This window comes from Trachypithecus francoisi, unplaced genomic scaffold (assembly GCF_009764315.1).
Source record: "Trachypithecus francoisi isolate TF-2019V2 unplaced genomic scaffold, Tfra_2.0 Lachesis_group6, whole genome shotgun sequence".
Classification (NCBI taxonomy): Eukaryota; Metazoa; Chordata; class Mammalia; order Primates; family Cercopithecidae; genus Trachypithecus; species Trachypithecus francoisi.
The window spans coordinates 127,009,367-127,030,566 of NW_022681471.1; the positions used below are offsets into that span (position 1 = coordinate 127,009,367).

Below are 21,200 nucleotides of genomic sequence, written 5' to 3' on the forward strand. Positions count from 1 at the left end.
TATTCAAGCTAGAAGGTAAACACTCCACTTAGATCCATTTCTCTTTTTCCCTTCAGCCAGGTCTTAATATCCAAGTGGCCATACATCCTGGCTTTCCTACAGTCTATGTCTGTTGGTGGGGAATAATGTTTACAAATGCCTCCTTTTATTCTCAAATAAATCCCGCTTCAGACAATAAATTATGTGGACACTTGTGTAATACTCTTACGTAACTCGCCAACCTTCCTCCTCCTACTGCTGTCTTTAATTCACGATCTGATTTTTTCTCGTCTTGGCTACTGAAATTAACCGACATGCTCTCTCTGAACTTTTCCAATCCATTCTCCTTGCACGCTTGCTTTTGCTAACATCTCCAAGTCCTACTCAGACCTTCCCCTGCCACTTTACATTCCTTTCCTCCATATAGAACAAAATCCAAGCTTCCTGGCATAACATATAAGCTTCTCCATCACTCGACATTGATCTGTCTCTCCAGCCTCACACAGTCACTTCCTCAGCCTCACCAATACTTGACATTCCTGATCTTTCTCCCAGCTGCACCTCTTCATTTCCTGGGCCAGAAGTGTTCATCTTCCCTGGCCAAAAAAAGTAATCCAGCCTTTAAAATGTACCTTAAACTTTACCTCCTCTGTGAAAATTCCTCTGCACACAACATCAAAATCTCTCTGCTCTCAACTACTTCAGCTGTTTATCCAGACTGCTATGAAGAATAATGTCTTATTATGTGGCAACTGCCTATCTGCCTTAGCCTCAGAACTGCAGGTTCCTTAAAGGTAGGAAATATCCCTTATCCATTACTGTATTCCCATCACATGGCACAGAGCCTGGCATAAAGTTGGTAATTTGTGTCCATTTGCAAAAGAAGACAAAAAGTAAATAGAAATGCATTCATTGATATATCTAAGTTAATTCAAAGGTTTTTGTTTTTTTTTTTTTTGTTTTTTTTTTTTTATGGAGTCTCGCTCTGTCACTCAGGCTGGAGTCAGTGGCGCAATCTTGGCTCACTGCAACCTCCGCCTCCCAGGTTCAAGCGATTCTCCTGCCTCGGCCTCCCAATTAGTTGGGACTATAGGCACGCACCCCCATGCCTGGCTAATATTTGTATTGTTAGTAGAGACGGGGTTTCACCATATTAGCCAGACTGGTCTCGAGCTCCTAACCTCGTGATCTTCCCACAGTGCTGGGATTACTGACGTGAGCCACCGTGCCTGGTCAATTCAAAGTTTTAAAACTTCACATTTTCAAATGAAAGTTGAACATACCATTTTTGGATGTATTAAAATACTCATCTAAAGACTCTTATTATGGTTTGCAATGTTTACTATATATCTAAAGGATCAACTTAAAAGAACAATCAGACCTTTCTTCCCTTTCTTTTTTGTCTATATTTCCTTTGTCACTTTAATTGAAAATGAAAAGATTCTGCCACCAGCTGTCAGACACAGGATTTGTGTAGGAAAATTAAACTCTATTTGTTTTTACACCTTATTATTTTGGTAAAGGGCTTGGCGTACTCCGTAGAGTCATAAGTATTCTGTCTAGATATTTTTACACAATGTTCCTTTTAGATTCCAAACTCTTTGGGAGGATCTTCCTAAACAAGGTAAAAGCAAAATGCCAAATTCCATATTTTTGCCCTTCTTTTAAAGGGAATCCATACCAAGTGTTTTCAAGAACTTCCTGTCACTTCAAAGAAATTTTTAGTGTGAATACGTAGAGGGCATGAGTTGAAATGGCAAGAAACAGATGCGTGGTCTACAAAAAAATCCACAGAACAAATCCTGACAGGTCACTAAAGATGTAGAATGAATCTCTGCCTCTTGAGTAAGCAGTAACACTGCAACCACAATAGTTTTGACTGGAGGCTACAGTGTCAACTGTTGACGGCCACTGCACAGAACATTCTCTTTTAGAAATATATTTGACATCAGTTATATCTTTGGAATCAAGGTTTTGGCCAGCCACAAAGAATGTTCTCTGGCCAGCATGGATGTGTACTTATTAGATGATGGCTTAATGTTGGTCTGCAGTAGGAAGTATTCCTGGAGGTTGATAGAGCTCACGGGGCTGGAAATGGGTATGAAGAAAACAGTTTGAACACGAACTGACTGCGAGGCAGTTCGATTCGTGAAACAAGTCATTACTGACAAATAGAGGCTAGTGTATCTCCGTCACAGTAGCTCATCACTCCCAGCTTCTCCTTTGTGGCCCAGGGTCCAAGTCACTAAACATCAATCAAGTCAGCATCACTTTTGGAACCCAAATCAAGGTCACTCCTTGCCTTTGGATCTTGTCTCTTTATCATCAAGTCCACAATTTCATGCATCGTACATTGGATAACACTATGGACTCTAATATTGATTAATAAATATTGATACAATTCTCTGCTTATGGTTTCTTTAAAGATTTCAGTATTTGAGAAAACCACTGATATTCTTCACATTTATTTCTAACTTTGAGTTACTTAAAGTAATGCGTGTGTATATACGCGTGTACGTGTGTATATATGCGTGTATGTGTGTACGTATCTATGCCAACAACTATGTTTCCTATTTGTCATGCACTGAAATCATTATTGTGTGGCAATACTGGTCATACTACTGCTTGCTGATACACTGCAGTGAAGGTGAATCCCTTTTCTTCTGCCAAATTTAATAAGATGCTTAAGTTTTGTAGCACTTGTATTGCAAACTGGACAACTAAATCATGTTTTAAAGCACTGCTCTTTGTTGTTCACAAAGGAGAAAACATTGAGAGTCAGTCCTGAAGCAACACCAAGCCTTACAAGGCTGGCCTCAGAGGCTCTTTACCTCTGTTCTGACATCCTGTCTTCTCTCTGTACTACAAGCAGTGCCGTAAGCATCCTCACACTGCAACACCTAAGGTGTCTCCTTTGTGTCAGACACCAGTCCAACCAATCTGGATGTGTAATCTCATTTATTCCTCACGACAGACCTAGGAGGTGATCTATAATGCTTCCTCTAGTTCATCATGTTAATAGAATAAAGAAGAAAAATGTATGATCATGTCACTAGATGAAGTAAGAATATTTGATAAAAATCAGTATCAATTAACCACAAAAACTTTGCAAGTAAGAAGAGTAGGGGATTGTATTAATCTGACCAGGGATGTCTTCAAAAACCTTACATTTAAACATCATGCCTAATATTATCACTTTTAGTCACCGTTGTACTGAAACTCTCAGCCAGTTTTAAGGCAAGGGAAAACTAAAACGTCAAAGATATGGAAAGGAAAATATAAAATTCTCATTATTTACAAACTAGATGATGGTTTTTGTAGAAAAAATGCAAACAAATCATCAGAGAAAATGTTATAATTAACAAAGTACTAAAACAATATTGCTGGATTCACAGTCAATATATGAATATAAAACATATCTATAATACACCAACAACAAAAATCAGAAAGTAAAATTGAGGAAAAAGTATGCCATCTATAATAGGATAAAAATAAAAACAAATATCTTGGAAAAAGCATATTAAAAAGTGTCATACTCTCTATCCAATGTATTATAAAACATTGTTGAGAGAAAAAATTTAAAACTGAATACAGTGACATATCATGTTTGTAGATTAGAAGACTCAGTATTTTTAAGATGCGAATTCTTCAAAATCATTGACACATGGATGAATTCAATCTCTATAAATATCTCAGGAGGTTTTTGTGGAAATTGAAAAATTAACTCAAATATGTATACACAAATTCAAAAAGCCAAGAATAGTTGAGACAATTTGAAAAAGAAGCAAAAACTAGAGGACTATCGTTAGAAATATTTATAAAACTATGGTAGTTAAGACAGTAAGGTATTGTCAAAACATTGGAAAAATATGCCAAAGACTCTATAGAAAGTCCAAAAATTAACTTGCACGTATATGCATTATTTAGGGCAAATAAGGCACTGTAGAGCTTTGGGGAAAATCGTCATTTGAAAAATACATAATGACGTATCAGAGAAGGAGATCAGAAGCAAAAAAAAAAAAAGAACACTGACCCTCTACAACAAAAATCAATTCTGGGTAGAAGAGCTTAAGAATAAAGGTGATATGGTTTGGCTATGCCCCTACCCAAATCTCATCTTGAATTGTAGCTCCCATAATCCCCACGTGTCATGTGAGGAACCTGGTGGGAGGTAACTGAATCATGGCGACGAGGTTTTCCTGTGTTGTTCCCGTGATAGTGAGTAAGTCTCATGAGATCTGACGGTTTTATAAAGTGCAGTTCTCCTGCACATGCTCTTTTGCCTACCGCCCATATAAGGTATATCTTTGCTCCTCCTTCACCTTCCGCCATGATTGTGAGGTCTCCCCAGCCATGTGGAACTGTGTGTCCATTAAATCTCTTTTTCCTTATAAATTACCCAGTCTCAGGTATTTCTTCATAGCAGTATGAAAATGGACTAATACAAAAGGTGAAACAGTAGACAAGAAGACAAGAAAGGAGTATATCTTTGTGACCTTTGTATGAAAAAGGATTTCCTAACCAGGACACAGAGAATACTAAACCTAAAGGAAACAAAATGAATTGCTTATCTCTAAAATTAAGAACCACTAAGGGCTGGGAGTGGTGGCTCACACCTGTAATCTCAGCACTTTGGGAGGCTGAGGCAGGGAGATCACCCGAGGTCAGGAGTTCAAGATCAGCCTGGTCAACATGGTGAAACCCCATCTCTACTGAAAATACAAAAAATTAGCCAGGCATGGTGGCAGCCACCTTTAATCTCAGCTACTCTGGAGGTTAAGACAGGAGAATTGCTCGAACCCGGGAGGCGGACCAGCCTGGGCAACAAGAGTCAAACTCCATAAAAAAAGAAAAACCACTAAGAAGAAAGTTAAAAATGCAAGAGTGAATCAGAGTGGAAGAAAATACTTACATGAAAACAAATGATGGCTGGACGTGGTGGCTCACGCCTATAATCCTAGCACTTTGGGAGGCCAAGGCGGGCAGATCACTTGAGGTCAGGAGTTCCAGACCAGCCTGGCCAACATGGTGGAACCCCGTCTCTACTAAAAATACAAAAATTAGCTGGGCATGGTGGCACACACCTATAATCCCAGCTACTCAGGAGGCTGAGGCAGGAGAATCGCTTGAACCTGGGCGGCAGAGGTTGCAGTGAGCTGAGATCACACCACTGCACCCCAGACTAGGCAACACAGCAAGACTGTGTCTCAACAAACAAACAGACAAACAAATAAACAAACACCAAATGACCTGTATATACAATATAAAAAGCATTCTTGCAGGACAGAGTAGCTAAAGAGTTGAAAGAGTCCTTCAAAAAAGAGAAATCCAATTGTCAGTAAACTTACAAAAAGGTGCTCAACTTCTTGGACATCAGAAAAGTGCGAATTCAAATAGCAATGAGGTATCACTACGAACATACCAGAAAGGGTAAACTTACAAAGATGGTAAATATCACATGGCGGAGAGAATGTGGAGCACCTGGAACCATCACCATGCCCTAGTGGTGAGAATGTAAACTGGTACAACCATTTTGGAAAACTATTAATGTTTTCTAAAACTTGACATACTCTACGGCCTAAGAATCCCACCTCTATGGAAGAGTATGCATCAAACAACATGTGCTAATAGGGCATTCACACGGGTACTATTCTTAATAGCTCCACATCTGAGTAAGTAAATCTCCATCCACAGCTGAAAGGATACACAGATTGACGTCTACTAAGGACATCCAGGCAGCAATATAAATGAATTGTTTCATGCAACACAATGCATTGGTTTTTCATAAAATGCTCATGGCAAGAAGCCAAATACAAATAGAAATTGAGTGACTCCATTCTGATAAATTTCAAATACAGGCAAAATAAATATTAAATTTCAAAAGTCAGGATGGTGGTGGTTACTCCTGTATGCTTGAGATACTTACTTTTTCAATGGTAGATGTTTACATTTTCATTTTATTACATTATGCTTAAAATTTTAATATTAATAAAATATGTTGTATTTTTAAAATATGAATAAGTTGATAATTTTAATATAATAGATCAAATAATTTTCTTACTTAATGTTTATTGTAAAATTAATTGTAATATAGACATATAATATAATCTTAATGAAATAAATGTTGAATAAACTTTAATTTTAATTAACATTATAGAAATAAAATATGTTAATATTAATAATAATATTATTTTACTTGCAGAATGGATTTCAGCAGCTTGAAAGAAAATCCTGGAATAGGAACCACTCCAATACCAATATTGCTGATGGCACATGGCCCATCAATACCTTGAGTAAAAGTGAATTTCAGAAGAATGAGGAGAATTTTGAAAACCTAACTCTTGAAACAATCTATTCTGTTTATGTTTTTAAGAGGTATAAGAGTGATAAAGATAAAAGACTCTATGTTGAATAAATTCTAAAAGTACCACCTTGATAATAGAAAAACAAATATTCAAAGACAAAAAAAATAAACAAACAAAAAGGATTTATGCTAAAGATAAACGTTCAAACAAACGAAATGAATCTATCCTAAGGACAAATGCATTGGGGCCTTAATTAGAAAACAGAAATTCTAAAGGAACTGAAATGTTTCATTGTACTGGAATAATGACATGTATTATGATATTAAGATATACCCATACAGAGTAGCATTTATAGAATGTTATGAAAAATGCATTACAATATAGCAGCTCAAATAATGTTACACAGAAATATATGTGTATGTTTTATAAACACACACAACACACCCTAACTGAGTGAAAGACAGATGCATAGAAAATTTCTGAAAGGAAACCACCAAAATGCTGTTTCAGGAAATGATACTGAGATAACAGGTGACTTTCTCCTCCTACTTTCTAAATTATTTGTATTATGGATCTTTTTTTAAAAAAATAAATAATTTATAACAAAAATTACAGCTCAAAATAATGAGTATTTCGAGTGTTTTGAATATAACATCAGCCAATCAGCCCTCTGGGAAAGAAATGAAGACAAGCTAATATTCCTGAAATGAAAATATTTAAGTAATTGACTGTTGTAGATTTCCAGATGTGAGATAACTATCAACTCATTCAGACTTATACTATTTAAGTGTTTTGTTCAACAACCATTTGCCTTAGTATCGATACTGTGGCTTGACATTTACTTCTTCAAAACTACCTCTACATTACTGTGCTGTTTAAAGCAAGTAAGAAATAAGTAAGTAATGTTTATGTACCTTCTGTTTTCTTCCAGTAGACTTTAACTTGCAGTTGGCCATCCTGATAGAAGGGAGCTCCAACTTCCAGTGGGCGAGTGGGTCGTCGTCTTTGAAAAGGGAGTTGTGTTTGAATTCCACCTTTTCTAGTTTTCGCAAGCTGTTCTTCTATAACAAAGTACAACATTATAAGTTACTTGTTAAAAATAATTATAGATTCCTGGGCAAGGTGGTCAAATAGGAACAGCTCCAGTATGCAGCTTCCAGTGAGACCAACACAGAAGGTGGGTGATTTCTCCATTTCCAACTGAGGTATGCGGCTCATCTCATTGGGACTGGTTAGACAGTGGGTTCAGCCCATGGAGGGCGAGCAGAAGCAGGGTGGGGCGTTGCCTCACCCAGGAAGCACAAGTCCCTGGGAACTTCCTTCGCTAGCCAAGGGAAGCCATGAGTGAATGACAGCTATCTGGCTCAGATACTACGCTTTTCCCACTGTCTTCACAACTCGCAGACCAGGAGATTACCTCAGGTGCCTATACCACCAGGGCCCTGAGTTTCGAGTGCAAAACTGGGAGGCCATTTGGGTAGGCACAGAGCTACCTGCAGGAGTTTTTTAATTTTTATTTATTTATTTTTTACATGGAGTCTCGTTCTGTCGCCCAACAAAGATCAAAAGAGACAAAGAAGGGGAATATATAATGGTAAAGGATTCAACGCAACAAGAAGAGCTAACCTAAATATATATGCACCCAATATAGGACCACCCAGATTCATTAAGCAAGTTCTTAGAGACCTATAAAGATACTTAGACTCCCACACAATAATAGTGGGAGGTTTTAACACCCCATTGTCAATATTAGACAGAACAACAAGACAGAAAATTAACAAGAACATTCAGGACTTGAACTCAGCTCTGGACCAAGCGCACCTATAGATATCTACTGAACTCTCCACCACAAATCAACAGAATATACATTCTTCTCAGCACCATATAGCACTTATTCTAAAATTGATCACATAATTGGAAGTAAAATATTCCTCAGCAAATGCAAATGAATGGAAATAATAACAAACAGTCTCTCAGACCACAGTGCAATCAAATTAGAACTCAGGATTAAGAAAGCCACTCAAAACCATACAACTACATGGAAACTGAACAATATGCTCCTGAATGACTATTGGGTAAATAATGAAATTAAGGCAGAAATAAGTAAGTTCTTTGAAACCAATGAGAACAAAGACACAATGTACCAGAATCACTGGGAAACAACTAAAGCAGTGTTTAGAGGGAAATTTATAGCACTAATACCCACAAGAGAAAGTGGGGAAGATCTAAAATCGACACCCTAACATCACAATTAAAGAACTGGAGAAGCAAGAGCAAACAAACTCAAAAGCCAGGAGAAGATAAGAAATAACTGAAATCAGAGCAAAACTGAAGGAGATAGAGACACAAAAAAAACCCTTCAAAAAATCCGTGAATCCAGGAGCTGGTTTTTTGAAAACATTAACAAAATAGGTAGACCACTAGCCAGACTAATAAAGAAGAAAAGAGAGAAGAATCAAATAGACACAATAATAAATGATAAAGGGGATATCACTATTGATCTCACAGAAATACAAACTACCATCAGAGAATACTATAAACACCTCTACGCAAACAAACTAGAAAATCTAGCAGAAATGGATAAATTCCTGGGCACATACACCCTCCCAAGACTAAACCAGGAAGAAAATGAATCTCTGAATAATAGCCTACCAACCAAAAAAAGCCCAGGACCAGATGGATTCACAGTTGAATTTTACCACAGATGCAAACAGGAGCTGGTATTATTCCTTCTAAAACTATTCCAAACAATAGAAAAAGAGGGACTCCTCCCTAACCCATTTTACGAGGCCAGCATCATGCTGATACCAAAACCTGGCACAGACACAACAAAAAAAGAAAATTTCAGGCCAATATACCTGATGAACATTGATGTGAAAATCCTCAATCAAATACTGGCAAACCAAATCCAGCAGCACATCAGAAAGTTTATCCATCACGATCAAGTTGGCTTCATTCCTGGGATGCAAGGCTGGTTCAACATACTCAATCCATCACATAAAGAGAACCAATGACAAAAAACACATGATTATCTCAATAGATGCAGAAAAGGTCTTCAATAAAATTCAGCACCCCTTCATGCCTAAAAACTCTCAATAAACTAGGTATTGATGGAACATATCTCAAAATAATAAGAGCTATTTATGACAAACCCACAGACAATATCATACTGAATGGGCACAAGATGGAAGCATTCCCTTTGAAAACTGGCACAAGACAAGGATGCCTTCTCTCACCACTCCTATTCAACATAGTATTGGAAGTTCTGGCCAGGGCAATCAGGTAAGAGAAAGAAATAAAGGTATTCAAATAGGAAGAGAGGAAGTCAAATTGTCTCTATTTGCAGATGACATGATTGTATATTTAGGAAACCCAATCGTCTAAGCCCAAAATCTCCTGAAGCTGATAAGCAACTTCAGCAACGTCTCAGGATACAAAATCAATGTGCAAAAATCACAAGCATTCCTATACACCAATAACAGACAAACAGAGAGCCAAATCATGAGTGAACTCCCATTCACAGTTGCTACAAAGACAATAAAATATCTAGGAATCCAACTTACAAGGGATGTGAAGGACCTCTTCCAGGAGAACTACAAACCACTACTCAAGGAAATAAGAGAGGATATAAACAAATGGAAAAACATTCCATGAGCGTGAATAGGAATAATCAATATCGTGAAAATGGACATACTGCACAAAGTAATTTATAGATTCAATGCTATTCCCATCTAGCCACCATTGACTTTCTTCACAGAATTAGAAACAACTACTTTAAATTTCATGTGGAACCAAAAAAGAATCCGTATAGCCAAGACAATCCTAAGCAAAAAGAACAAAGCTGGAGGCATCATGCTACCTGATTTCAAACTACACTATAAGGCTATAGTAACCAACACAGCATGGTACTGGTACCAAAACAGATACATAGACCAATGGAACAGAACAGAGGTCTCAGAAATAACACCACACATCCACAACCATCTGATCTTTGACAAACCTGACAAAAGCAATAGGGAAAGGATTCCCTATTTAATAAATGGTGTTGGGAAAACTGGCTAGCCATATGCAGAAAACTGAAACTGGATCCCTTCCTTTCACCTTATACAAAAATTAACTCAAGATGGATTAAAGATTTAAATGCAAGGCCTAAAACCATAAAACCCTAGAAGAAAACCTAGGCAATACCATTCAGGACATAGGCATGGGCAAAGACTTCATGACTAAAATACCAAAAGCAATTGCAACAAAAGCCAGAACTGACAAATGGGATCTAATTAAACTAAAGAGCTTCTGCAGAGCAAAAGAAACTAGCATCAGAGTGAACAGGCAACCTACAGAATGAGAGAACATTTTTGCAATCTATCCATCTGACAAAGGGCTAATAATATCCAGAATCTACATGAAACAAACAAATTTACAAGAAAAAAAAAAAAAACAACTCGATCAAAAAGTGGGCAAAGGATATGAACAGACACTTCTCAAAAGAAGACATTTATGCGGCCAACAAACATATGAAAAAAAGCTCACCATCACTGGTCATTAGATAAATGCAAATCAAAACCACAATGAGATACCATCTCATGCCAGTTAGAATGGTGATCATTAAAAAGTCAGGAAACAACAGATGCTGAAGAGGATGTGGAGAAATAGGAATGCTTTTGCACTGTTGGTGGGAGTGTAAATTAGTTCAACCATTGTGGAAGACAGTGTGGCGATTCCTCAAGGATCTAGAACTAGAAATACCATTTGACCCAGCAATTCCATTATTGGATATATACCCAAAGGATTTTAAATCATTCTACTATAAAACACATACACACATATGTTTATTGCAGCACTATTCACAACAGCAAAGACTTGGTGCCAACCCAGAACTAGAAATACCATTTGACCCAGCAATTCCATTATTGGATATATACCCAAAGGATTTTAAATCATTCTACTACAAAACACATACACACATATGTTTATTGCAGCACTATTCACAACAGCAAAGACTTGGTGCCAACCCAAATTCCCATCAATGATAGACTGGATAAAGAAAATGTGGCATATACACCATGGAATACTATGCAACCATATAAAAGAATGAGCTCATGTCCTTTGCGGGGACATGGATGAAGCTGGAAACCACAATTCTCAGCAAACTAACACAGGAACAGAAAACCAAACACTGCATGTTCTCACTCGTAAGTGGGAGTTGAACAATGAGAACACGTGGGCACAGGGAGGGGAACATCACACACCAGGGCCTGTTAGGGGTAGGGGGCAAGGGGAGGTATAACGTTAGGAGAAATACCTAACGTAGATGATGAGTTGATGGGTGCAGCAAACCACCATGGCACATGTATACCTATGTTAACAAACCTGCATGTTGTGCACATGTATCCCAGAACTTAAAATATAATAAAAAATAATAATCATTATTATATAACCTGATATTAGTCCCAGTGTACTTCATTTCGCCCTATTATTTAGTCATATTAAATGTCTTCTTTTTTTAAAGTAAAAGATGGTATAACTGCATATTCTTTCATGTTCAAGTTAATGAACCGCCCCCCCCTTCAAAATCCACTGGAATACTAAAAGTGTATTACATGTAATCCCCAGTATTTAATTTGGTAAGTAACATATATTCACCAGGCTTGAAAGATGCTCCAATGTAAATAATAAGTATAAATAATATTTCTCATTATAGTTTTTTTTATAGTTATGGGGAAAATAAAATATTATTACAATACCATTTCGTGAAGCAGTCGATAGGTTTCCGTGGAAAACCTATATGTAATATGGAAGTATGAGTATTATCCATCAATACTTGGTGCAGGGCTCTAAACGGAAATGTGGTTCAGCTTTGTCAAATAATAGTAAAGAGCAAATTGCACCTACTCAGTTGACAATGCCAACTTCAGCTTCAACACTCAGCAACCAATCTGTGTGCCATTCAGATTAGTGACAGACATCCAAATTCTGACAGATATTAAAGGGAAACTTAAAAATATCCAGCAAATGAAATGAAATGAAAAGGCATCAGGTTGGGCAATGGAGTACAAGAACCCATTCAGTAATTAGCTCTTTCTGTCAGCAATTCTGAGCACTTCCCAAGAGCCAGGCATTGAGCTAGGACTTGCAGAGATCAAGTTTTTGCACCTGAGGGGCTCTTGAAATACCACCAGACAAATCGTCTCATGATGGTGCGCCAGCAGTGAGCTTGACCAAAGGCACCTGCCCAGGTCAAGAGCATCAGTCTGACCAGCCACTGTTTCTGTTCTTTGAAAAAGTGGCCGCAAGTTTTCTGAGAAATCAAGCCATGGGAGTATAACTGCTGCCATGTGACATGGTATTTTGTGAAGAAACCAGGACACTTTAGGAAAGACGAGGTGAAAGTAAGTTCACATGTTCATTACTGGTTGCTATTTAAAAGCATGAACTTTTTTTCCCTATTGTCCATTTAAAAGTGTATTCAACATATATTTGTTGCAATGCTAGGGCACCATAAAACTGAACAAGAAGGATTGCAAGCCCTATGCATCCCATATCCAGTGGGAGATAGAGACATACTACTATAAATCAAAACAGCATTACATACATCTTTGAATCAGGCAGTTCAAGATTTCATTCTTAGCGTATGTCATTTCTTACTGTGTTGTTGTGTAGAGTCATGATCTGACTCTAGTTTTAGTTTGTTTTTTATTATTCTGTTTTAATTAGCTGTATCTTTCTCTCTTTTGCCATTCCTAATTCTCCAAATCTGCTTGTTTTCTTTGTATCTATACTTCTGATTGCTTTAGCTCAGAATGGACCAGCACTACTTGTTCCTGTGAACCTTCTTTGCCCATGAAAACTTCTCAGAGGCTCTCCCTGGTGAAGATTTTCCAGAGTAAATCAAAACACACCACTCTTTTGTGTTCCTGTATTTTTTCAGTTTTAAGTCATTTTTTCTTCTTTGTTTCTCAAACTCAACCCAGAAGTCCTCTACAAAGCAGAGCTCATCCTAATCTTCCTTGGATGAAATGAAATAAATAAAATTATGAATTGATGGCTGTTTATACCAAATATATGACCAAACACTCACTTGCCTCGGGCTATTTGGGGTGTTTTATTTATGTCAATACAGTAATCCTTTAACATGAGATTCAAACATGTTGCAGGAAGGGCAATAAACCTAATTTTTTTTTCTTTGGAAACAGGGTTTCACACCATTGACCAGGTTGGTCTCAAACTTCTGGCTCAAGTGATCCTCCTATCTGAGCCCCTAAGTAGTTAGGAGTATAGGCACATGCCACTGAGCTTCACTTTTGACTCCAGGTGTGTTCCTGAGGGGCTTGGCTGGGGTGGTGAATTTTGACACTAACTTATATTCATAGAGCCATCCTATGAAATTAAGCAGAGGCCAGTAAACTTTTCCTAAATGGCCAGATAGTAAACATTTTTGGTTCTGTGCATCATATGGTAAATGTTTTTAGTTTTGCAGACCGGTCTCTCTCCCAACTACTCAATTACTGTTGTACACCCCAAACAGCCAGACATGATATGTAAATGATATGCAAACAAATGTGACCCTGTGCCAATAAAAACTTATTTACAAAACCAGGAGGGGGCTGGATTTGGCCTGTGGGCCATAGTTTGCAGACCCTTGAGAAAGAGGAATTAGCGTGCACTGAAGATGAAAAAAGCGGCACTCAAAAATACTAAGAATTGTATTCAGTTTCACATAATTCAAACAGAGAAGGTGAAATTTAATCCCAGGGCCATCCCATGCCAAACTTCTGTTTCCATCACCATGTACTGAGTCTTACAGAGTACCCGTTTATATGGTTTAACAATTAGGACACGAAAAATTTCCCTAGGCCCCAAATTTCTCCCTCACCTACTCACTGAATTTAGAGGTTGCATACATAGAAATTCTGCCCTTTGATGCAAGACTTTTCTGCTTTCTGAATTCCAAATAGCCCTTTGAGAGATAAAAGGGTAAGCTGTATTGATTTTATGCCTATAAACAATGTGTCATCGAAACTCTTCTAATAAAAGCAGTGAGGTCTGCATTCTTGGGCAGGTGAGAGGAAGACAGAAGGATGAGATGGAGAGAACACGCCCAAACTGGGGTACGACAAGATCAGTCAAGGAAAGCTGTGGACCCCAGAAGATAATCTACATCAACTCAATTTTTCCTGACACTGGCATGACCAATGAATTGTCTATCCAATGGACCAGATGAAAGGAAAATAAAAACACACATTTGTTAGATTCGCATTTAGGCTATTTTAGCTTAAAGAGTTCAAATCAATGTGTGGATAACAGAATCATTTATGAGGTTGCTACTTTTTGAGAGTCAGTATAACCAATAACATAGGAAGCTTAGAACCCAGGAGAAGAGATAGGAACCAGATATAGAAAACTCACGGTTATCCTAGCCAAAGTCCATCACTTTCTTGACACCGTCACAGAGTTAAAGAGTCCTCCTAGTTATACCCAAAGTCTTCATGACATAACTAATTAAGAATTTAAGTTTTCTTTTGCTTTTATTGTTTTAAGGGTTAGGGTCTCCCTCTGTCTCCCAGGCTGGAGTGCAATGGCACTATCATGGCTCACTGCAGCTTCAAACTGCTAGGCTCAAGTGATTCTCCTGCCTCAGCCTCCCAAGCAGCTGGGACTACAGGCATGCACCACCAAGCCTGGCTAATTTTTTTTAAGAGACACAGCCTTACTATGTTGCCCAGGCTGGTTTCCAACTCCTGGCCTCAAGCAATCCTCCTACCTTGGCCTCCCAAATTGCTGGGATTACAGGCATGAGCTACTGTGCCCAGCCAGGATCTAAGATTTTCACAAACCCATTTATGTTTCTACCACTCTGTGATAATATTGAGAACTCACCACCAGATAACTAAGACAGATACTATGTTTAGATAGATATCATGTTTAGATACCAGGTTTAACTTCAATGTCAATCTTGTCTTCCTACTTGCTTTATATCCTAGGCAAACTTTTTCTTTTCTTTTCTTCTTTTTTTTTTTTTTAATGGAGTCTTGCTCTGTCACCCAGGCTGTAGTGGACTGCAGTGGCACAATCTCAGCTCATTGCAACCTCTGCCTCCCAGGTTCAAGTCATTCTCGTGCCTCAGCCTCCTGAGTAGCTGGGACTACAGGCATGCATCACCATGCCAGGCTAATTTTTATATTTTTAGTAGACACGGGGTTTTACCATGTTGGCCAGGCTGGTCTTGAACTCTTGACCTCAAGTGATCTGCCCATCTTGGCCTCCCAAAGTGCTGGGATTACAGGCAAGAGCTACCGCGCCCAGCCCTAGGCAAACTTTAGTATTTAATTATGTATGTAAAAACATATTTTTATATCTCTCAAGATTGAACCATTGTTACTTTACTAAAATGATTCAAGAAAAGAAATCCACCAACAATTAGTGTTGCTGACACATGCCATGAGTAAAAACTGAATAAGGTGCATACTACAATGCTAGCAGTATGACCCTGACTTTGTAAGAATGTCTCCTCCACTTTCAGTAATAAGCAAAATTGGAATAATATCCTATCTACCATATTCTGAAAAAGTTATGATGTCTGATTTACACTCTTTGATAGTCATAGAAATTAAGAAAATAAAATATGTACACTATTTTTCAAACATCCAAGTTTTGATTAATTTTATAGATCATCAAGAGATTCAGAGTATTTTCTCTCCCATCTATTCTTGTTCTGAAGAGCCAGAAAATAATTCCAGTCCCATGAGGCAACTATAAAACATTTGGAACCTGTCAAACTTGAAAATATTCCTCCTGTCTTCAAAGAAACAAGCTACCTTTCCATTAAAGACAATGCTATATCATACTTCCTTCAAGGGACTCTTTCATAAAACTGCATGAACATTCAGCCTTCACTTGAATAGAAATGTTTATCATTAAAACACCTAGTAGCCTGCAGACCTGGAAAAATATAATTCAAAAAGTATTTATATACTGACATTTACTACTCTCCTTCCTATAAAATGTAATTTCCCTTGCTTATAGTATAACGTTGTAATTATTCTTTACTTCTAGTTGGTTCGTGATGAAATATATAATGTTCTTATAAAAGTCACAGACTAGTGTTTATGAGATTATATATCAACATTGGGATATAAAATCCTGATAAACATTCAACTGTATCCTACATAATCCGTTGAAAAGTCAGTCTCTTCTGTGGAATCACCTGAGACCCAAACAATATGTGTTACTATAGGTACTTTGCACTATGACTTCTTTTTCTTACTTTTATTTTATTCCTTTTCTGAATCTATGCAAGAGGAATCAGTCTTTAGAATAAAGTGGTCTTTGATAGGTTAACTAACATATCTCTTAATTGATCAGCTAAAGTATTACCTCGTTTTAAAAGATAATTAGCAAAAGACCTTAACACAGGGAATCAACCGGTCGAATAGATTTCTTTCATTTAACTGCCTGCTTTGTTCATTGAATTCATAATTCCAGTGTCTCCCCACTTGGCTAAAAACTCCCACTGGTAAAGATAATTCCTCTGGAACAGCCAACCAAGTGAAAACACAAACTCTTGGAGGACACAGTTAAAACATGCAAATGGCTTGCAAAAGATGTCCAACCTTGGTTGTTCCAAGATGAGACCAAAAGCCATTTCTTTCTCTCTTCCCCTTTAGAATTTATGACGTTAGCAGATGAAAGCTTAAGAAAGCTGTAGTGTTGGAGTGTGGCACAGAGCAGGTTGAATGGAAAGACAGTTGCATTCAGCTGAGTTACAATCAATTTACTGAGCTCTTACTATGTTCCTGGAAAATTCAAGAAACCTGTGGGTCCTGAAATAATTACAGGACCTAGAAACAAACTGAAGTGAACAGGAAGTGGTAAAAAGAAGTCTCCCAAGTTTCTGGTCAGTAGTAACCTCAATGGAGACCAGAGATACATGGGAACATCAAGCTTTGTAAGTGGAGGGAGTGAGTTCAATGTGGAGTATGTTGAGGTTGAGATGCCTGTATGACATTCAGATACAGGGAATGACAGGCTAGAGACATCTGATATTAGTGGAGAAATCAAGGCTGGAGAGCTGAGTCATTGAGAACAAACCATGAGTAGGTAGTGACTAAATTGTCAGAGCAGATAAGGTAGAACCCTGGAGAGCTCCAATGTCCAAGAGCTGGATGGAGGCAGGAGATCCTACAAGGAAACTGAGGTATGAGAAAAATGAAGACATCTGGGAGTCAAATACACAAAGGCCAAGATGTAACAATGGGGAAAGTGTAGTTAAACAAGGACAAACTCATCAGAAATGGTCAATAAAATTGCAATGGAAAACATCCACCAGACTTAGAAATTAGCAGGGGCAGATTTGGTGGAAAAGTGAGATTGAAAAATAGATTGCAGAAACTTGAGAAAAAATGTGGAAAGGAGAAAGATAAGATGGTAGCTAGAATGAAACCAGCATCAATGAAAGCTTTGCTTTAGAACTGGAAGCAAAGCCAGTGGATCAAGCCTCTCCACTGGATCAAGCCAGTGGAGAGGAATAGGTTGAGGTTGTAGGTAAACAAGGGAATAACTAATTAACTTGGTTTCAAAAATATTTTTGTTACCGTGTGTATATGCCAGGGATTATGATGGATACTGTGACCAGGTATATAGATAATTCATGGTCTCTGACGTAGATGAGATTTGACTTCAGTCAATGCAGGTATCTGAGTTGGGAAGGAATGGGTCTAGAAACTACATGATGAAGTCCACCACATACAGAAGGAAGGCTGACTCCACCTTGGAATACAGAAGACAGGAGAAGATAAACATGGACATGAGAATAGATATGTTTATATTTGTGGGGAACTGCATGGCTTACTGAGAAGAAGGGATTTAGACTGGACTGTGCACTCCATGTGCAATGTGACTTAAAGGACAGAAAAAGGTTTATAATCATACTTGAGAGGGTAGCAGAAGGAGCGAATTAAAGAATATCTCCCTGAGTTACAGGATTCTGTGGGGATGCCCCAGGAGGAGTGAAAAACTTGTGGATATGCTACAGAGATCCAGGGTTTCATAAAGTTTTGTCTGTGGGCTGGACCATGACAAGGCTCTAGATAATGTAACTTCAACAAGGACAAGCTGAGGTTGGACTTTTTTTCTCCTTGCTTTTGGTTCTGGAAATTAACAGATATTAAATTATGGGAATTTGCAATCCCATACCAGTTTCTAATGGGGAAAGAATGTTGTTTATTGGAAGAACCAGGAGACTAAAAGACATGCTTATTTTATACAATAGATGAAATCTCCACCACCAGTAGAGAAAGACAGCTCTTGCACGAGCTGAAGTTTAAAGGATTTTGGCCTGAGAAGGGGGTTGGTAAGGAATATAGAAGAATATAGTGAAGGATGCAGTTTTGGGGAAAGTGAGAATTGAAGATAACTAGGTAGCTGTCTTGAGAGTGGAACTCCAAAAAGAGAGAGATCTGTAAGTACACTGATATTTTCTAAAGAAAACTGACTGCTCTTTAAAGAATGGATATTTAAGAAAGAGCAGAAACATAATAGTAATTAGGAGACTATTTTAATTTATAGGAAAGAAAAGATAATAGCCTGAACAAGGGAAAGAACTGGACAGATTCCATATGGAATTTAAAATTAGAGACAAAAGGACTTTCTGAAGAATTGGATTTCTGGAGAGAAAAAACAGAAAAATGAAGAATGACTTCTGCATGTTTGGCCTGAGCAAAAGGCTGAATCTTGGTGCCATTTATTTAGACAGGCAAGCCCAAGAGAGGAACAGGTATGGGCGAAAATCCAGAGCTCGTGTTTGAACATTTTATTTGAAATATCTGCAAGCCATCCAAGTGGAGGTGCTAAGTGGGTGGCTGAATGTAGGACTTTGGAGTTCAAAGAGTGGTCAGGGTGGAAGGGCAGGGAGTCATTAGTACACAGATGGTGGTTAAATCCCTGCAACTCATGAGACCTCCAGGGGAGAGAGCAGTGGCCCATCCACCTTCATTCTTTCCTCACGCTGAGTTCTCTGCCCATGCAATATGCTTCTCTAACTCTCTACACTCATCCATGCTGCTGCGTTTGTGTGGAATGATGTCCATTCCTTGCGAGCCTGCAGATCGCTCGCTCTTCAGGACTTCATGAGAGATAATGTGATTCTCATTCCCACCTCCATGTCGGTCATTTCTGCTTCCACTGTTTCCTGTAGTTCTGTCTGTGTGTGCATTTTTTGTTATTATTTTACATATTTATCTCCCAAATTCAAAATTAGGCACTTTTAAGGCAGAAACCAAAATACATCATCATGCTAGGAATAATGTATGTGTGTGTATATATGTGTGTGTGTGTATGAGTATGTATGTGTGTATAGTTACGTGCATGTTTGTGTGTATTTGTAGACACGTGTATATGTATGCATATGTGTACATGTATACCTATGCGTACACTATATTTATAGAAAATTATGGAACATATTGCTATACAGTGCATATATATAGTGTATTACAGCATATAGTGTGTGTATATGTATAATATAGTATTCCTGGCATTAGACACAGTGAAGGCACACAATTTCTTTTTTTTTTTTTTTGAGACGGAGTCTGGCTCTGTCGCCCAGGCTGGAGTGCAGTGGCCGGATCTCAGCTCACTGCAAGCTCCACCTCCCGGGTTCACGCCATTCTCCTGCCTCAGCCTCCTGAGTAGCTGGGACTATAGGCACCCGCCAACTCGCCCGGCTAGTTTTTTGTATTTTTTTAGTAGAGATGGGGTTTCACCGTGTTAGCCAGGATGGTCTCGATCTCCTGACCTCGTGATCCGCCTGTCTCAGCCTCCCAAAGTGCTGGGATTACAGGCTTGAGCCACCGCGCCCGGCCATAGGCACACAATTTCAATGTGATGAGTAGATGGATGAATGGATTAAAAATGAATGAGGTTACTAAACATATTTCCATGAGAACTTTTAGGTAAAATTTATATTGTACCGAGACTCACATACAAATTGACCATTTCAAGTCCATTTAATCTCCAACAAGACTATTTCTCAAACAGATAGAAATCTCTGTTTCTGGACCATTTTTTGAAGCATTATTTCAAACAAACCTGCCCATTTGGATCCTACGTTTTCCCAGGGGTGGAAGGTAATGATGAGCGACCCCTGTGTCTCACTCTGCAAGACCAGCATTGCCTTTCCTACATTCAGACAAATGTTGAACACATTCTTCTTCTCCTTCTGAACAAGGCCCACCGCCCTGATCAAAGGCAGCTATGATGACGGGGTCCTGCTAGCCTAAAAAAAAATCAACGTCGAAGGAGCCCCTGAGACAAAGGCCTCCTCCCTCCTACTCTCATTTAATCTGTCCCAGTTTCCTGAAACCTTGCTAGGAGCCTCTACATCGAAGTTCTAACCGGTATCGATGTTTGAACAAAGCCAGAAACATCAAGTAACTTATTCTCTGACTCTGATATGAGTGTCATGTAAGACTCTTCTCTTGTTTTGCTCAGTTCCCAGCAAACATACTAACATACTAGGTAAGAAAAAAAGAAACAAGGAAAAGCAATATGAGGATGATTTAGTAACTTTACTCAATGGAGTATTAGGTAATCTTTCGAGCAGTAATTATGACCACTGTGTAGTACTAAGAAAAACAGGTATGCCACATCACTTTTTGTGTTCCCCATCCACTCGTGTACATACACACACATTATTCTCAGTACTATGAAATATTTTGGTCTCTGCCTTCAAAGTGCCCAACTTTGATTTGGGAGATAAATACGTAAAATAATTGCACAAAAGTAAGTGTATTGTATACAGAACTAGAGAAACACTGTAATCCCAGCACTTTGGGAAGCCGAGGCGGGTGGACCACCTGAGGTCAGGAATTCGAGGCCAGCCTGGCCAACATGGTGAAACCCTGTCTCTACTAAAAATACAAA

General features: G+C 38.3%; 1 protein-coding gene across 2 annotated transcripts in view; it reads right to left on the minus strand.

Annotated features, from left to right (window-relative positions):
- The window catches only part of ANOS1 (anosmin 1), a 211,239-nt gene that overhangs the window by 18,937 nt on the left and 171,102 nt on the right, over positions 1-21,200 (minus strand). The window contains exon 9 of one of the 2 annotated variants that reach the window (XM_033201283.1): positions 7,199-7,342. In XM_033201283.1, coding sequence (XP_033057174.1) covers positions 7,199-7,342 — 144 coding nt within the window. Of the gene's footprint in view, positions 1-7,198; positions 7,346-21,200 lie in introns of both variants that reach the window. The other variant, XM_033201282.1, reaches the window with a different exon arrangement.